Genomic DNA, 18,517 nt, shown 5'->3' with positions numbered 1-18,517 from the left:
TGTGTGTTGACAGCTCTCTGAGTTTTCCAGGGAATTTTGCTGTGATTAATTCAGAAATCTGCCTGGCCTGTCTGAAAGAACTTTGTAAAGTATCTGATCCTTTAAAAAAACTGACAAGTATCATCTTGACAGCTGATTTATTGCAAAGGTGCTATCTGTCCTGTCAGTGCCTTTGATGTTCGAGCACCACATGATGTAGACTGTCAGCCTCAGCTATCAACATCATTTTAATAAAAGACAAATGAGAGGATTCTTGTCTACTGACCCCAAACTAAATATAATTACAGTTTAGAAACAATTCTAAACTATGAAGTACTAAAACTCAATTGACACCCAAACTCTCTTTCCCACTGCTTATGAAAGCCTTTCTGAAAATTTCAATGACATAATTGCCCAATCAACCTAATTCAGAGTCATTTAAAAGATGTAAAACAGGGCCGGTATTATGAGACAGTATAGTTCTTCTCTTTCATGAATTCCAGTTTAGACATGCCCTCTCAGCATGGTGTTTGGTGTGAGATTGCTAGAGCTTCCATGCCGTGTCGACCGACTAGATTCTCACCATGTTGTTATATACTTCTTCACTCATCACGAAGATGAGCGCTCAGCTCACACTTTGATAACATTGTGGCCCAAAAGTGGAAGAGTCTCTCATTTAAAATTCAGAGAAAAATGGTGCTTTCTTTCATTTTCATTTCAACTTCAAATGAAGTTGACTGCTAATGCAAACCTTCCTCACAGCGTTTTCAGGGAGGCTGTCAGCACAGCAGCGGTTTAGTGGACTGGTTTAACCGAAATTCTGAGGTTAAGGAGAAAGAAATCGGAGTGTATCAAAAGGGTACAGGATTAATTTAAGCAGGACACTCTTGTACTCCAAATGGGTCCTGTTGGTGACAGGGGGCTCGGGGAGAGAGTGGGGGGATGTATTAGTGAGAACAGCCAGGAGGCATGTATTGGCATGCAAAGGAAAATCTGAGAGAGCTGAATGGAGAGAAAAAAAAAACCCACCAGCAAAATGACACCACCTTTTAAATCGACCAAAAGTGAAATTTTAATTAAAGGATCCTCCGAGTCGGCTTGTTGCATGTCTTAAAAAGCCGTTAGCACATGTAATGTAGCACTGTTGCTCTGTGTGAAGCACGTTTACCCCTCCCACTTGCGAATTGCCCTCCAACGTGTTCTCGAACACAGCACGAGGGCAACTTGACCTTCTGCTCGTGTTGACAAGGGGGCACTTGTGGTGGAATTATCCTGCAAAAGACGACTTGTACTGTTAAGGGGTTTTATGGTGTTGGTTTGCAGCCAGAGGGCACCATCCTCTCTGGTTAAGGGTTTTTAGGGTGTAGGTTTGCAGTGAGATGGCACTACCGTCTCTGCACGTGACCTTAGTTGCGTTTCTACATGATCTTGTTAGGGAGGAGATCTCTGGTCAGGTCCTCTTCATCTGAATGGTTGTGATCATTATCGTGTGAAAGGCAGAAGCTTGGAGAAAACAGACCAAGTGTTTTTGGTTCATAACCAGGTGCTCTGGAGATGTGGACGTGTCAGACATGGGGGTAGCACAGTTGGTCCGGGCTCAGCTTCTCTCCGCCTTTTCAGCGGTGGGAAGTAACCACGTACTTGTGCGGTGATTTACATTCACAGCATCTGTTCTCCAGAGCAGCTTTAAGTAGTGGGACGCTTCGTTTCCAGAGTGATCCTGTTATTCATGATGCTTTGCACCTTGCTGTAACAGTAGAGTTATAGGAGCAAAAGAGTGAGAGGGGCGTGGTTTCACCGCCCTGCTGCTGCGAGAGGGGCGTGGTTTCACCGCCCTGCTGCTGCGAGAGGGGCATGGTTTCACCGCCCTGCTGCTGCGAGAGGGGCGTGGTTTCACCGCCCTGCTGCTGCGAGAGGGGCGTGGTTTCACCGCCCTGCTGTTGCGAGAGGGGCGTGGTTTCACCGCCCTGTTTTTTTTTTGTTGTTGTTATATGTTAAATGTTATATGTTGTGGGGTGTATGCCATGAGTGATCAAAGATGAATTTCCACACTGTGGACAATAAATGTTATTCTATTCTATTCTATTCTGCTGCTGCGAGAGGGGCGTGGTTCCACCGCCCTGCTGTTGTGAGAGGGGCGTGGTTCCACCGCCCTGCTGTTGTGAGAGGGGCATGGTTCCACCGCCCTGCTGTTGTGAGAGGGGCGTGGTTCCACCGCCCTGCTGTTGTGAGAGGGGCGTGGTTCCGCCGCCCTGCTGCTGTGAGAGGGGCGTGGTTCCGCCGCCCTGCTGCTGTGAGAGGGGCGTGGTTCCACCGCCCTGCTGCTGTGAGAGGGGCGTGGTTCTGCTACCCTGCTGCTGTGAGAGGGGCGTGGTTCCGCTACCCTGCTGTTGTGAGAGGGGCGTGGTTCCGCTACCCTGCTGCTGTGAGAGGGGCGTGGTTCCGCTACCCTGCTGCTGTGAGAGGGGCGTGGTTCCGCTACCCTGCTGTTGTGAGAGGGGCGTGGTTCCGCTACCCTGCTGCTGTGAGAGGGGCGTGGTTCCGCTACCCTGCTGCTGTGAGAGGGGCGTGGTTCCGCTACCCTGCTGCTGTGAGAGGGGCGTGGTTCCGCTACCCTGCTGTTGTGAGAGGGGCGTGGTTCCGCTACCCTGCTGCTGTGAGAGGGGCGTGGTTCCGCTACCCTGCTGCTGTGAGAGGGGCGTGGTTCCGCTACCCTGCTCTTAATCAGCTGTAAACAGCCTTTTTTTGTTCTTCAGTTTAAAACACATTCATCATGATTTTGATTCCATGACATTTCTCAAACTTTAACTGAGGAAAAAATCCAAACTGATTCAAATTTTACTTTAAACTTGTGATATATGAAGTGTTACCTGGATATATTGTTATCTAGATCTGAAAAACAAATGTTGCCATAGCTTCTGCTATTTCATATATATAGTAGAAAGCAGAAATCCTATGACTAATGTATACATTTTACTTTTGACACCCAAAGCCCGGCTTTCGTGTCATTAAAGCTTCATGAAGGTTCACTGAGTTTTAGACAGTTTTAGTACTGATCTGTAATCGTGGTCAAGTTTGAACCCTAACTATTGTGTGTAGGTCTTATGTTTAGATGAGCATTGCTTGTGCTGTTCTAGAACTTGGGTCAGCTGTAGTGTGTTCTAGAACAGTGTTTTGGCCTGTCTGGTGAGTGTTCTAGAACAGTTTGAGCTGGGGGAGTGTTCTAAAACAGTTTGAGCTGGGCTGTGTCTGGGGAGTGTTCTAGAACAGTTTGAGCTGGCCTGTGTCTGGGGAGTGTTCTAGAACAGTTTGAGCTGGCCTGTGTCTGGGGAGTGTTCTAGAACAGTTTGAGCTGGCCTGTGTCTGGGGAGTGTTCTAGAACAGTTTGAGCTGGCCTGTGTCTGGGGGAGTGTTCTAGAACAGTTTGAGCTGGCCTGTGTCTGGGGGAGTGTTCTAGAACAGTTTGAGCTGGCCTGTGTCTGGGGAGTGTTCTAGAACAGTTTGAGCTGGCCTGTGTCTGGGGGAGTGTTCTAGAACAGTTTGAGCTGGCCTGTGTCTGGGGGAGTGTTCTAGAACAGTTTGAGCTGGCCTGTGTCTGGGGAGTGTTCTAGAACAGTTTGAGCTGGGCTGTGTCTGGGGGAGTGTTCTAGAACAGTTTGAGCTGGCCTGTGTCTGGGGGAGTGTTCTAGAATGTCATGTGACATGTGATCATGTGTTTGTGTGTGTTCCTTCGCAGCTGTTTGACCACATTGTCCACTGCATTGCTGATTTTCTGGAGTATATGGGGATGAAGGGGGCGTCTCTCCCTCTGGGATTCACCTTCTCCTTCCCCTGCCAACAGAACAGTCTGGACCAGGTCAGTGTACACACACACACACGCACACACACACACATTATAGACATGGTATACAAACAGAAATGTACATCATGGGCATAGGCATGATGGATAGTCACACAGATATACATATAATATAAAATTAAATTTTTCCCCGTAAATACCAAAGTTAAACTGTGTGGGTTGCACTATGTGCATTCTGAACCAATGCGCCCCAGTTACATGTGTTTGGACAGTGGTGTGGGTTGGGTTCTCCTGTGCTCTTCTGTGTTCTCCTGGGCTCTACACTGCAGAATGTTGGGCCCATCGCATTTTAAGGAATTATGGGTAACTGGTTACTTTGATGCTAAGTTTTAATTGTTTCTTGGTTTAATATTATAGCAGGATTAGTTACAATAATTTAAAAAAATGTTAAATTAAAAAATTAAAATGTTATTGGCTGTTATGTGCATAATAACCAGAGTATATTCCTCCAGATGTCTGTTATATATGGAGTCCTCTACTGTTATATTTGAATGACATGAGGCAGAAAAATCTAATCGGAACATTAGAGGAGTTTGGTATACTGTTAAAACGGGAAGATACCTGAGCGTTTATCAGTAGCAAACAGCCAGATGGTGAAGAGAAGAACAAAGCAGCAGTTTACTGAAGAATCATCTCCAAACATCACCTGCAGTCATGAACGAAAAACCACTTTCTTTCTTGATGGTCCTCTCCATTAAAAAATAATAGATTAAAGCTTCACATCAAGATTCTAACCGATAGTAAGTTATGGATTACGGTTCACTGCGGTACTCAAAAGTCCTGAGAGAAAATTTTATAAATGGAGGGATTTTTATAAAAAGACGAAGGAGCAGGGGGTGTGATGAGAGTGTAAGAGGATCATTAAGGCGAGTGGCCTTCACTGACATGAACGCCGGCAGCGGTGTGTTGAATACACACAGAGGGCCGAGCGGTGTCTCCTGCTACCTTAACGTTCTGGAGCTTCGTTCCTGGGCAGGTCCTGACTTGGACTCAAGGTCTGTCAGATTGGTTGGACACCATTGACCAGTTCAGATCATGCCACAAATGGTGATTTGGATTGAGGTCTGGGCTTTGGTTTGTCCACACTGAACCTCTTGTTTTTGAGCCTCCTCTGTAGCTTTGGCCATGAGCTTGGGTGTCCAATGGAGGGGAAGATCCATCCTCTCAGGTCATAGAGTGGAACAGGTTTTCTTTAAGGGTCGCCATGTTCTCGACTCTATCTGCCTTGCCTCCAGACCTGACCAGTTCCCAGTCTGTCCAGATTAACATGCCCCACAATGTGGCTGTGCTATGCTTCCCTCTAGCCATGGGTTCTCACGGGGACCAGGGGTGCAATTACTTACTTTCCGAGGCGTATGCAAACATACTATCGGCGCCTCCGAACGAAAGTTGTTGACGGAGGGGTGGCGAACGTAAGATGGACACAAATTAAGTATTATATCTCATCGATTTGGCGCCCCCTCTAGTGCAGCGCCCCTATGCGTCGCATAGGCGCATACCCCCTTTTTGCGCCACTGACGGGGACAAGCAGTGTTTGGTTTGCTTCATGCATTTTGGTCTCCTCAGATCAGACTCGGCTTTCCGAATCTCTAGACTGCCCTTTTGCGAACTCCTGATATGATTTCAAAATTTTTCCTTCCTCAAGAAAAGCTTTCTGTTGCATCATGCCCAGTTCTGAGCATGCCATTTCCTGTGCATGGCTTCTCCCATCTCAACACACCTTAATCGAAGCTTTTGTCCTGGACATTTTTCAATAGCTCCTTGGTCTTCATAATGTTTTTGTAGGTCTTAAATTGGAACATTTCAGAAGAAAATTGTGTTGGTATTGAGCTCACATGAAACTGACACTTCAAATAATTAGGGGATTTCTGATTGGCAATTGTTTGCATAAGAACTGTTTCCATAGCAATGCAGAGTACTATGTCTTGACATGCCTCATATTTCAGTATTATAAGCTATTGTGTGTAATTTCATTATATATTATTCCAATTAAGCTAATTTCAATTCCAGGTTGCAACACAATAAAATGTGAAAAGGGAAGTGATGGTGTGCAGTGTGATTTAGAGGAAAACACTTCCTTTCAAGATTAAGTTAAACAAACCACCCAACCAAAAACAAAAACATCATGTTAATATAGTCAATTAGCCAAAAGGTCAAAATTCAAATGCTGGTTCTTGGGGCTTTAATTAGTGATTTATTTATGTTGAATGTGTATCTGGTCAGTATGGTCAGTGTCAAGTGTATCTGCAATAAAGCAGCCAGTGTTCTTTCATATGCATTTCATGATGGTTGAATTAGAAGCTAAAATAAGAGAGTGTGTGTGTGTGTGTGTGTGTGTGTGTGTGTGTGTTCGTGCACAAACAGGTGAAAGGATGCACACCTGCACGTGGTCACAATGAAAACAAGTGCATATGCAGCACACATGCACACCGGCACCTCTGATCCCTGTGTGTGTGTGTGTGTGTGTGTGTGTGTGTGTGTGTGTGTGTGTGTGTGTGTGTGTGTGTGTGTGTCTTTTGTAGGGCATTCTGCTCAAGTGGACAAAAGGCTTTAAGGCCACAGGCTGTGAGGGTGAGGACGTCGTTGGTCTCCTGAAGGACGCCATCCATCGTATGGAGGTGTGTGTCCACGTCGTGCCTCTCTGCTGCCACACGCCCACATAACGCACAGCAGAGCAGCTCAACTCGAACCTCTCCACCCTTTAAAGTTCACGCCAGCTCCAGGCGGAGGCGTGATTGGCTGATGTCGCTGGGCTCTCTTACGTTTGTTGACTCGATCTCGTTGGCTCGATCTCGTTGGCTCTGCTCTCCTCTAAACGTTCTTTTCTTTAGTTTTGGATTACATTGTCTTTTTTATTTGTCCCCTTCCCTTTGTTTATTCCCAGTTTCTGTTTCTTATCTGATTCTTTGTTCGTGCCGTCAGGAGTTTGATCTGGACGTGGTGGCGGTGGTGAACGACACGGTTGGTACCATGATGACGTGCGGTTATGAAGACCCTCGCTGTGAAGTAGGGCTTATTGTGGGTGAGCAATAAAAGCAATACAAATTATTCACTAATATAGTGAGAATTGTTCTTACACAGTTACATAAATCAAAACCACATTTTATCTTTTCTCTTACAACAGTGGTGAAATGAGAACGTTCTGAGATTTATACTACATTTAATGTTTGCTTTGGTACTACATTTGATGAGGTATATCTTTTGTTTTGCAGTGTAAGATAGCTTGTGTGTTTTTCTTGAATCGATATCTTTAATTGCTGTGCTTCCACAGCTCAGGGGTTGAATACTTTAAGCAAATGGCATTTTTAGTTTTTTTTTTTCCTAGAATCCTTTCTTACATAAAACCAGCGTCATTTGAAGGGGGTTGTGCACCCCTGTGCCAGTGCATGTGTTGTGTGTGTGTGTGTGTGTGTGTGTGTGTGTGTGTGTGTGTGTGTGTGTGTGTTAACCTGTGAGTTGATGTGGTCCTGCAGGTACAGGAACGTGTGTGTGTGTGTGTGTGTGTGTGTGTGTGTGTGTGTGTGTGTGTGTGTGTGTGTGTGTGTGTGTGTGTGTTGTGGTCCTGCAGGTACAGGCACTAATGCGCGTGTGTGTGTGTTGTGGTCCTGCAGGTACAGGCACTAATGTGTGTGTGTGTGTGTGTTGCGGTCCTGCAGGTACAGGCACTAATGTGTGTGTGTGTGTGTGTGTGTGTGTGTGTGTGTGTGTGTGTGTGTGTGTGTGGTCCTGCAGGTACAGGCACTAATGCGTGTGTGTGTGTGTGTTGTGATCCTGCAGGTACAGGCACTAATGCGCGTGTGTGTGTGTTGTGGTCCTGCAGGTACAGGCACTAATGTGTGTGTGTGTGTGTGTGTGTGTGTGTGTTGCGGTCCTGCAGGTACAGGCACTAATGTGTGTGTGTGTGTGTGTGTGTGTGGTCCTGCAGGTACAGGCACTAATGCGTGTGTGTGTGTGTGTGTGTGTGTGTGTGTGTGTGTGTGTGTTGTGATCCTGCAGGTACAGGCACTAATGTGTGTGTGTGTGGTCCTGCAGGTACATGCACTAATGTGTGTGTGTGTGTGTGTGTGTGTTGTGGTCCTGCAGGTACAGGCACTAATGCGTGCTACATGGAGGAGATGCGTAACGTGGAGCTGGTGGAGGGAGATGAAGGACGTATGTGTGTGAATATGGAGTGGGGGGCATTCGGGGACGGCGGCGAGCTGGATGACGTCTGCACGGTGTTCGACAGGGCGGTGGACGAGTGTTCTGCCAACCCCGGCAAACAGAGGTACGAGTCCCGCCCTGCCAGACGCAGGAATGCCACTCCACACATCCATTCCCCTATGGAAATCTCCCAACAACCTAACCGACCAATGAACATGCACATCACCCTGTCCATTGGTTATTTTAGCTGTAATCCAAAATGTTCTGACTGCTGTTCCGAATGTTCCGAATCCTCCCACCTTAAATTAGACTATTAGCATATGTTTATAATTAATTCATTTCATAATTACCGCATTCATTAATTTAATCATTTCACATTTTATCATTTCCATACATCTGCAGTAAAAAATACTCAAAATATAAAGACAGCACCACACACAGCTGCTCATCTGGACATTGGTGATTGGTTTCTGTCTGCTGAGTAGTGATTAACAATCTGTATAGTTATGTTCTCATTGTCTAGAAGAACTGTGGGAGGAGTCATGATTTAATACATGCAAATGGGGTGTGTGTGCGCGCGCGCGTGTGTTCATCAGGTTTGAGAAGATGATCAGCGGTATGTATCTAGGCGAGATTGTGAGGAGCGTTCTGTTGGACTTCACTGCTAAAGGCCTTCTGTTCCGTGGAAAACTCTCGGAGAGACTGAAAACCCGCGGCATCTTCGAGACCAAGTTCCTGTCCCAGATCGAGAGGTTCGTGGGTGGTGAATGATGAAGCGCTAACCTCACGCGACCCTCTCCTGCGTGACCCTCTCACTTGACTCAGTCAGAGGCACATTGTGCACGTGTTCCTGAGTCCAGTCTAATGAGCACGTTGATAAAGGTCAGACCTGGGAGGAAAACACAAAGGCTATTTGTAAACAGCAAGAGAACAGGAGGTTATTAGCAGAGGGATTTTTCCTGGGAAAAATGTGATTTTAATGTGAAGTTCATTGGTTTCCATAGCTACTGATGGATTATCTGACCAGCACCTGGATTTTTTCACTATTTTTGACCAGCCCCTTACATTTGCTGTAATTATATTCATTTAAATTAATATTTAAAGGAAAAAATAGGGGCATATTTTTTGGTATATATATATCCTGGTGGCACACAGCTCTCTCTGTGTGTGTGTGTGTGTGTGTGTGTGTGTGTGTGTGTGTGTGTGTGTGTGTGTGTGTGTGTGTGTGTGTGTGTGTGTGTGTGTGTGTGTGTGTGTGTGTGTGTGTGTGTGTGTGTGTGTGTGTGTGTGTGTGTGTGTGTGTGTGTGTGTGTGTGTGTGTGTGTGTGTGTGTGTGTGTGTGTTCTTAAAATCCCAGACTAATTATCAAGTTTATTTGAATGTGCCTTTATGGACCTGTTGGTAATCTTTTTTTTTAATAACAGTGCCAATTTTTTACATGAGGCAGTACTGTAGTCCTGAAAGCTTAGTATGACGGAGAAGATTTCGCTTTTAGAGGAGCACATCCGGGCTTTAGAAAGTCCTAGAGAGTTTGTAGCAGCTAGCGTAGCGGCTAGCGTAGCGGCTAGCGCAGCTAGCGTAGCAGGCCCGGGTTGCACAGCTGTAGCTAGCGAGCCCTCAGCTCCGGCATTAGAGCCCTCGCAGCGGGGCGAATGGGTGACATCTCGGCGGCATAACCGTAGGGCTGAGCACCGTCCTTCTCAGGTTCTCGTGTCAAACAGGTTTGCCCCACTCAGTAATACACCGACTGAGCGACCTGTTAAAAGAGTTCTGGTGATAGGAGATTCACAGCTCAGACACGTGAACGTAGCGACTAGTTTAGAGACACCAGCGGCCATAGTCAAGTCCCGGGGGCTAGAGCGCCTGACATCAGGGCTAATCTTAAGGTGCTGGCTAAACGTAAATATTCTAAGATAGTTATACACGTCGGCACCAATGATGTGGGATTGAGACAGTCTGAGATCACCAAGGATAATGTTAAAGAGGTGTGCGAGTTAGCGGGGATTGATTGATTGAAAGCTGTGTTTTGGTTTCAGTGCAGTACTCTGTATTCTGTTCATAATTAAAGTCCTGAATTACAGTGGGGAACTGAGTAATACACGGCACTGATGTTTTCACCAACATCAACCACACAGCATGTCCAGTGTTGTTTAGGAAGGATTCAGAGTGTGTGCATGTGTGTGTGAGACTTCAGTTTTCTGTGTCCCACCAAAACACTGTAGAGCAGGGGTACTCAACTGGCGGACCGCAGTCCGGAGCCGGACCCAAATGCAGTCCTGTCCGGACCCAATCTCATTCCTGATTAACTGGATACGGACCAAAACAAAACCGTAGCATATATTTCAGGGCTATTGAAAAAACACTCAGTCACGAGTGTTACGTTCGCCACCCCCCCCGCTCAACAACTTACGTTCGCCACCCCCGCCCGCACCGGACCTCGGGTCACAGGTATCTGCCAAAATTGGACCGCGGACAAATTTAGTTGAGTACGCCTGCTGTAGAGCTATCTGTAGTGTTTTCCATTTGACATCAGTTGACCATAATGGCCTCTTAGAATGACCCCGCGTCTGTCTGTCTCTCTCGTCTGTCTGTCTGTCTCCCCGGCCCACCTGCAGCGATCGTCTGGCCTTACGACAGGTGCGCTCCATTCTGCAGCACCTGGGTCTGACCAGCAGCACCTGTGACGACAGCATCCTGGTGAAGGAGGTGTGTACCGTGGTGGCCTGCCGGGCCGCCCAGCTGTGCGGCGCTGGCCTGGCCGCCGTGGTAGACCGGATCCGACAAAACCGCGGCCTAGAGAACCTCGCCGTCACCGTGGGAGTCGACGGAACTCTCTACAAACTTCACCCGCAGTAAGTGTCCCAGGGGGGGCGGAGCCATGCGGAGGCAGCACACGCTGCCATAGTTACGTGTGTACGATGGTTTATCCTTGGTTATATTAGTCCAAAATGTAACCATGTCATTAACGGTTCATCAACAATGTTCTGTGATATCAATACGGCAGAGTTAGGTCAATATTAAGTTAAGTTAGACGTCAACGTTGTGTTTGAAAATGGGGCATTGTGGCAAATACACTTGAGTTCCTTCACCCTCATCTCTTCGGCTAATTGGCCTGGTCCGCACTGGTCCGGACTGGTCCGCACTGGTCTGGTGTGGGCGACGGAGCAGGAGTAATGGATCCCGTGTTCTGAAGGGTTACTGCAGCACCTGACAACTCCGTCTCATTTAAGACTGGCTAGAATCAGGGTGTTCAAAGTTGTTCACACTCTTTCGCCAAAAATACTCTTTCGTACGCAACTGATTATTATTTCACTCAATTTTCCTCCCTCTTATTTAAGATTTGTCTTACTCGTCTGCACTAAACTATGTGTCAACTGCAGCTGTTGCCATAGTGACCAATTGCTAGATGTCAGGATTACAGCTAAGATCGTATTGACTGCTAAGTTAGCTCGACAAACCCAGCGCTAATACACTGTACAGCAACGGAGAGTTGAAATGCATCTAGTCAAGCCAGCGTAGTTACTGTGAACCTGAACCTGCACCTGTCAGTTTGACGGAGTAATTACTTCAGCACGTGCATCTATAAGCAATACAAAGTGCTGGATCTGATATTGATGATTCATTATTCTGAATATGGTTTATTAGTTTATGGTTGGAGTGTGTCTGAAATTGAAATAGACCTGATAACATTGTGTGTGTGTGTGTGTGTGTGTGTGTGTGTGTGTGTGTGTGTGTGTGTGTGTGTGTGTGTGTGTGTGTGTGTGTGTGTGTGTGTGTGTTTGCTTGTTTATATGATCGATTTTTGTTGTCAAAGATATGGATCAAATGTTAGCAATTTTCAGCCATCCTTCTACACAGGTGCTCACTTATAAATGTCCTAGGGTTAGATACTGCTATAACCCTAGACTGCCATGACAAGCCAGGAACCCTCATCCCACACAGGTCTCATCCCACACAGGTCTCATCCCACACAGATCTCATCTCACCCAGGTCTCATCCCACACAGGTCTCATCCCACACAGGTCTCATCCCACACAGGTCTCATCCCACACAGGTCTCATCCCACACAGGTCTCATCCCACACAGGTCTCATCCCACACAGGTCTCATCTCACACAGGTCTCATCTCACACAGGTCTCATCCCACACAGGTCTCATCCCACACAGGTCTCATCCCACCCAGGTCTCATCCCACCCAGGTCTCATCCCACCCAGGTCTCATCCCACCCAGGTCTCATCTCACCCAGGTCTCTTCTTTTTCTCTCTCCAGCTTCTCTTCCATCATGCGGGAAACTCTGCGAGAACTGGCCCCCCAGTGTGACGTCACTCTCCTCCAATCGGAAGACGGCAGCGGCAAAGGTGCCGCCCTCATCACAGCTGTGGCCTGTCGCATAAGGGATGCGAAAAAGTGAGAGGAAGGAAGAGAAACGAGGGAACGTGACGACATAACGGAGGGAATAACAGAGGGAAATGAAGAGGAGAAAGAGAACTAAGAATGAAACAATGCCACAAACTCACCCTCTGACTGTTAATTACGGAGCTTTTCTGTCTGAGCAAGGATCATTTCTGCTTCCGTTTTGCCGCCTTTTTACGGTTTTCTTAATAATATCTAATATTTGTGATGGTAAGGCAGGAGTTTTAGTGTAGTCACACGGGAATTTGGGCAGGGGGGTGATGGAATAGCCTTTCTTATTTATTCACAATGTTGCTGTAGGGGGGAGTTTACTGTACTGACACAGAAACCTGCGAGAGGTTTTATTCAACTGTGAATGGGAGGCAGAGGTCAGGGGTCACGGTCAGAGAGTAGCCGTGTCTCCGTGTCTGGACTGAACTACTGTCAACACTGAGACTCGGGGGGGGGGGGGGGGGACATGGAGCTGCCTGACTAGGAGGAAACATGGAGGAAGCGTGTGCTCCACCCCAGGGGCTTGTAGCTCCAACCCTGTTCGTGGAGACTGGGCATCCCTGCAGTTTTCTTAGGATGGAGAATGTTTTAAACTCGCTGCAGAGAAACGCTGGTCCTGTTGGGAGACGTCACAGAAGACGGTAGTGGTGATACCAGCACAAACGCATCACCACCACCATTACCATGGTGGATGTCCCTTTACTTGTGTGGATCTTTCACTTAGTGGTGGTCCATACTTAAGACCTCTGGTTTTGCTAAAGAGTAACCAGATCTGTAACGGTAACCACAGATGAATAAATCGTAGGAGCGTGTTTGAGGAGTGTGGGACGGTGTCTGTGTAGAGGAGGGTGCAGGACCAGGGGCACGATCCGTGTGATCGTGCACTCGACCGGCACTAGGACCTCAGCGCCAGCAGTCGGAACAGTGGCTCCTTTCGCGCTCATATCACACTCGGCACACAATAGTTCCTCCTCAGACTAATCTGAACTCCAAACACAGTAACAAGATATCATCTTCCCTCACATGGATGTCGTTAGTAAATATGAAGGAATGGTCATATGAATGGAAAGACCTTGACCTTTTTATTTCATTTTTTTCACCCTCTTTTTTTTTCCCTCTATTTATTTTTCCCTTCGTCTCGCAGGACTTTAATTTTGTATTGTGGAATATTTGAACAAGTCGTCCTTCTGTCTTTGTATATGGTTTCATAAGAGTCGAAGCAGCCGTAACTTATGCTGCCGTTCAAGCACTCAAACTTTCTCTATTCCTTTTTATTTATTAAATCAGTTAAGTTCTTTTGAAGAAACTCTTGCAATTTAAAGTTTTTTTTTTATTGGTTTGTACACAAAAACAGGCTGGAACTTATGTACGTGTGTGTGTGTGTAGTGATGTACACGAACTCCAGAGAAACAGGTCGTTTTGGGCAGAAGTCCTTCATCAGCTGTGCAAGCAAAGTGTTTCATAAATGTTTTATATGATAAATAATGGGTTCTTTCTCCAAAATGAGCCCCTTACGGTCTTCCAACACTTCCTGATATTTCTGCTTCTGACTTCACTAAATTAAAGTTTAGATTAGGAACAACGTAATTGGCCTGTAGTTACCACGGTGACTGCAAGAGTTGAAAAACTGCATCCTTCCTGTAAAAGAGTTTCTAGAGTGACATTTTTGAGAGCGACACTGTTCTGATTTGACCTGACTGGGGTTTGTCATTCCGGTTCCTGAACACACAGTACGTATTTTCCTCGCCACACAGGGCAGCCACTGCACAGTTCGAGTGCTGCTGGGGGAAGATTGAGAGTTGCTGATGCAATATCACGGCGGGATGGATAACACACTGTATGGTGAACTAGAATTTTAAGACCTTTAGCTTGTTGTGTATTTTGATTGTAATGTGTAGTATTGTACGTCTAATGAATATTCTACGGCCTAGTGCTCATCTACCCTTTCTGGGTGCTTTTAATAAAACATAATTATCCTTCACCTCTTTTGTTGAGGGATTTGCTGTGGCGTGGCGGTCGTTTCTGAAGGTGGAGTTGGCCGTGTCGGTGTGGCAACGGTTCACGGGCCAGAGGGGACACTTCCGTCTCAAACGTTCCAGCCATGTTCATTCCCGTCAAGTCCAGAAAGATTCGGTGCAGCACAGATGGTTTGATTCAATTTTCTTTTCTGTGACCCAGAGGTCAGGGCTGTGTGAGGGTGGTCTACTGCTGACCTTATCCGCACTGAATGATGAGACTTTTAATCCGTTACCTCCTCAACTGACCTGATGGCAGGAACTGCAGCTCCATTTCTGATTCTTCCATTATTTCTTTTCTGAGAACAATTGCAAATGGCACATTTAACCTTGTTAAATAAAGCCCAAATAACCTTGTTAAATTAGGCATTTAAGTTGGTCTTAACTTGGTCACCAAATCCAAATTGAGACCAGTACCAGACAGACTGGATTTCCCTGGTGATTCACCAGTGGCATTTCAGTTTAGTCCAAGATTAGACTTAATCCCTGCCTAGCAACCTTTTAGTCTTGGTTGTTCCTGAGCACAGCGCACAATAGAATGAGGTACGTCAGCATCCTGTAACCACGGCAACCTCCATCATGACCTTAAATTGTCGTCGGGCTGGTCTGACGCTTATTTGCACTCTGCTGGTTGAGGACTGGTGGCAGTACGTGAGGGGTCTACGGCTCCTACGAGCAGCTCCATGATGTCTGCCCGCCGTCTCCTGCAGTTTGGAGTGTGTGTTCTTCTCCGCTGTGGCTCATCCCTTCACCCCTTCTTTCACGCCTCGACAAAGCGGGCGGTGACTAGTGTCGTCTGGCCCGTGGTGTCTGAGCTGAAGGGTCTCGACGCCCATGCTCTGTTCTAACAGAACCGTGAAGCTGAGAACCGCACATGCACATGCGTCTGGACTGAAAAAAACACAGTTTTGGCTGGACTGGAAGAGAGCAGAAACGAGCTCACTAATGCCGAGAGGTGGGTGGAAGTTTGTCGTCAGTCATTCCTCCAGGACAGGACTGAGTCACGAGTCCCTGCAAGCCCCACAGTGCTGACGTCTAGCTCAATTCAGAACACGGAGTGAAACAAACCAGCGGAGAAGCCCAGCTGTGGGCGAGGTCAGCAGCGTCCCAAAGGGGTTTGCCTTAATTAGATACAACCAAAAAGGTCCAGTGTGTTTGTGACAGCTGAGCATGTTTTTAAGTCAGATATAACAGGTGCTGGACCTCTAGTTCCTGAGGTTGAACAAGCCAGTGTAGGTTGGAGAACATTGCTTCTCGTCTTTACTGTAAGCAGAGTTCTCTCATAATCCTCCGCGGTGGAAGCCTTTGAATCCGAGACCTTCCATCTGACAGGAGGAAACTACAGGACAGCCAAGCCATTGTATCCTTCTTCACATTTGATCTCAAGGCTAGGGCAGACTTAGATGGAGTTACAAACAGTTCTGAGTGCACTTTCTTACTTCTTTGAAAATATGTGGGGTTTGTTTACACACATTGTTACATCTGCACACATGTATATATGAAAATTATTGAATCATGGTCACCCTCTGCCATGGGGCAGTCATGGTCCTGTGGTAGGGAACTGGTCTTGTGACCGGAGGGTCGTGGGTTCGATTCCTAGACCTGAGGCCATGACTGAGGTGCCCTTGAGCAAGGCACCTAACCCCAACTGGGCACGTGTGATCCACAGCCCCCTAGTAATCACTTGTGTGTGTTTGTGTTCGTTCTAACTGCACAGATGGGTAAAAAGCGGAGGACAAATTTCGATTGCAGTGAAAAAATCACAATTGACAAAATATGGCACATTTACACACATTTCACATTGACATCAGTTTCCACATGATTTCAGTGACAGGACTGTGTCAGTCACATCTGCGTTTAGGAGTTTGTTCTATTTCTCAGCATTTTATTTTTTAACCTACAGCATTAAGACTCTGAACATATTTTGGTGCCAGCAATTACAATCGTTTTGGTATTTTCCCAATTATTTAATCAAACCTGAGCAACTGTCAACACCATTTACACCTTGGGCTGGACAGACATAGACCCAGGGTTCATTTATGGTAATTTGAGAATTCAATTTGAAATAAAAAAACTACAAATTCAAATGAAGGGTTATAGGTGTGAAAACATTTATGATTCTTTGTTACATTTGTACTTGTACTTGAGTGTATGATTATCACACACATTGTAATGTTAAGGCACACTGTCTGCTGAACACACCATTTACCAGGAATGTGCGGCGTCCAGCTGTTTGTGTCCTGTCTGTGGTTGGGCACCAGCTGTGACATTCCTCCCACTGTGGTGATCATTAATGCGGGACACGTCCAGTGCACTGTGGCTTCGGGAAGGGGGGGGGCTCTCCTGCTCTTTAGTATGCGGCTTGTGCGCTTCTGCACAGTCGGCATGACGACGTGAACGTCCTCGCCCTGAGTTGCCCAAGCATCCCCCGTCCCTGCGTCCTCTTACCTTCACCTTTGACCTTCTCCCTGGAGACCCAACTGTCCACTTAGCCTCCCTGTCAAAAACCAGTGCCTTTCCTGGACTCTGCCAGTGAGGAGATGAGAAGATTGATAAATAACGATGCAGGTTCATCTGGCTGTAGTGACTGTGTGTGTGTTTATTTCACCGACGTGTCTGCCTTTATGTGGCAGTGTGTGTTTGTCACCAACGCCAGCTGTCTCTAACCCCCTTTATGTGCTAAACACAGTAAAACGATGATCTGAATGCTGTTTAAAAACCTGACAACACCAACAACGTCTTTACAGACATCGCTGTAGACCGTAGATGTTTTTTGTCTGAAGAAGCATTTTAAAATACTCTGCTTACGTCTTCCCAAGAATGATAAACAACCGTAGTTGCTGCTTCAAAATGTTCACCTTGCCAAGTGGGGGCCATGAGTTATTTTGTACGAGTGACTGCAGAGGTGAATTGTGGGAAGGGAATGCAACACCTGGGACACCAAGCTGATTGGCTGCTTGAAAGTGTGCACAAGTAGGTGTGGCTTTGGTCTGGGTCTCCCACAAACAAGCCACGACTCATTCTACCAAAGTGTTGAACCTTATTACTGAATTACTACCACTTTTGCCAGTTTTTTTTTGTGCGTGTGCGCAAACATAAAGGCCCCGGTCACTCAACAGATTAATTCACTGAATATTTGTAGAACAGCCCTAGCTTACACATTAGTCATTAGTGCTGCCACACCCTCAACTGGCTCCTGCACACTACATGCTAGCCAACGTTCCCTACACACTTGCTCCCTATACACTACCTGCTAGACAGCACTCCCTGTGTGTAATTGGACGAATCGTCAAATGGCAGTTTTCGCAGAGCAACGGGTTCACTATAGTTCAACACCGCATCCGAGAGACTGAGGAGTGTCTGTAGTGGAGACTTTTGACACGTTTGAGGTGAGGAAAATGAAGCCGTCATATTATGTGCTGTGTACCTCAAGCATACGTTTTTTTCAACATTGAAAGAAGAACCAGAGAATGCCATTTCTGCTCCAGAACGGCGCCGTCATCACAAAGTGGAGCAAGCAAGATAGGAAATTGAAATATGTCTTTCATTCCTCAAAAATTATGACTTGAAGTCTTAATAGCAAGCTTTCTGAAGCCCAGGTGTGTGAGCCCCATGGATGCCTCACCCAGGGAGACGGCCACAGTGTCGGGCCTAAAATACCTGCATTTGTATTTCTCTATTGGTCAAAGCTACATTTATTTATATAGCCCTTTTCACAACACGTAACAAAGCAGCTTTACACTCATATGGGTCCAGATCCCTAATGAGCAAGCCAAAGGTGACAGTGGCAAGGAAAAACTCCCTATGATGGCAGGGATTAGGAAGAAACCTTGGGAGGACCAAGACTCAAAAGGGAACCCATCCTACATTGGGCGACCCGCTAGCACAAGTCCGTATTTGTGGTCAAAATGTGGTATTGGTCCTGGCAGTAGCAATAGCAACATTTTGTTTCAGCCCTTTAACCAAATCAGCTGAAAACTCAATTGGCTTAAAGTATAATATGTTGTGATGTAACTTGCATTACAGACAAACAGAGAGTTGGTGTGGAGTGCATGTGGAGTTGGTGAGACTTTCACTGGAGATTCAAAATAGAACTTGCTAGCACTCTGACTGAGAA

General features: G+C 46.5%; 1 protein-coding gene across 2 annotated transcripts in view; it reads left to right on the top strand.

Annotated features, from left to right (window-relative positions):
• hk2 (hexokinase 2) overlaps positions 1 to 14,366 on the top strand; it is a 32,369-nt gene extending 18,003 nt beyond the window's left edge. Inside the window, exons 12-18 of one of the 2 annotated variants that reach the window (XM_076997940.1) lie at positions 3,716 to 3,835; positions 6,361 to 6,456; positions 6,761 to 6,860; positions 7,922 to 8,105; positions 8,578 to 8,733; positions 10,597 to 10,833; positions 12,251 to 14,366. In XM_076997940.1, the coding sequence (XP_076854055.1) occupies positions 3,716 to 3,835; positions 6,361 to 6,456; positions 6,761 to 6,860; positions 7,922 to 8,105; positions 8,578 to 8,733; positions 10,597 to 10,833; positions 12,251 to 12,392 (1,035 nt within the window). In that variant the 3' untranslated portion in view covers positions 12,393 to 14,366. Of the gene's footprint in view, positions 1 to 3,715; positions 3,836 to 6,360; positions 6,457 to 6,760; positions 6,861 to 7,406; positions 7,478 to 7,921; positions 8,106 to 8,577; positions 8,734 to 10,596; positions 10,834 to 12,250 lie in introns of those variants that run through there. The other variant, XM_076997941.1, reaches the window with a different exon arrangement.
• Positions 14,367 to 18,517: the final 4,151 nt, after the last annotated feature.

Source organism: Brachyhypopomus gauderio, chromosome 3, assembly GCF_052324685.1.
Source record: "Brachyhypopomus gauderio isolate BG-103 chromosome 3, BGAUD_0.2, whole genome shotgun sequence".
In the NCBI taxonomy this organism is placed as follows: domain Eukaryota; kingdom Metazoa; phylum Chordata; class Actinopteri; order Gymnotiformes; family Hypopomidae; genus Brachyhypopomus; species Brachyhypopomus gauderio.
The sequence above is the reverse complement of the archived record's forward strand: the minus strand, read 5'-3'. Positions and strand labels throughout refer to the sequence as shown.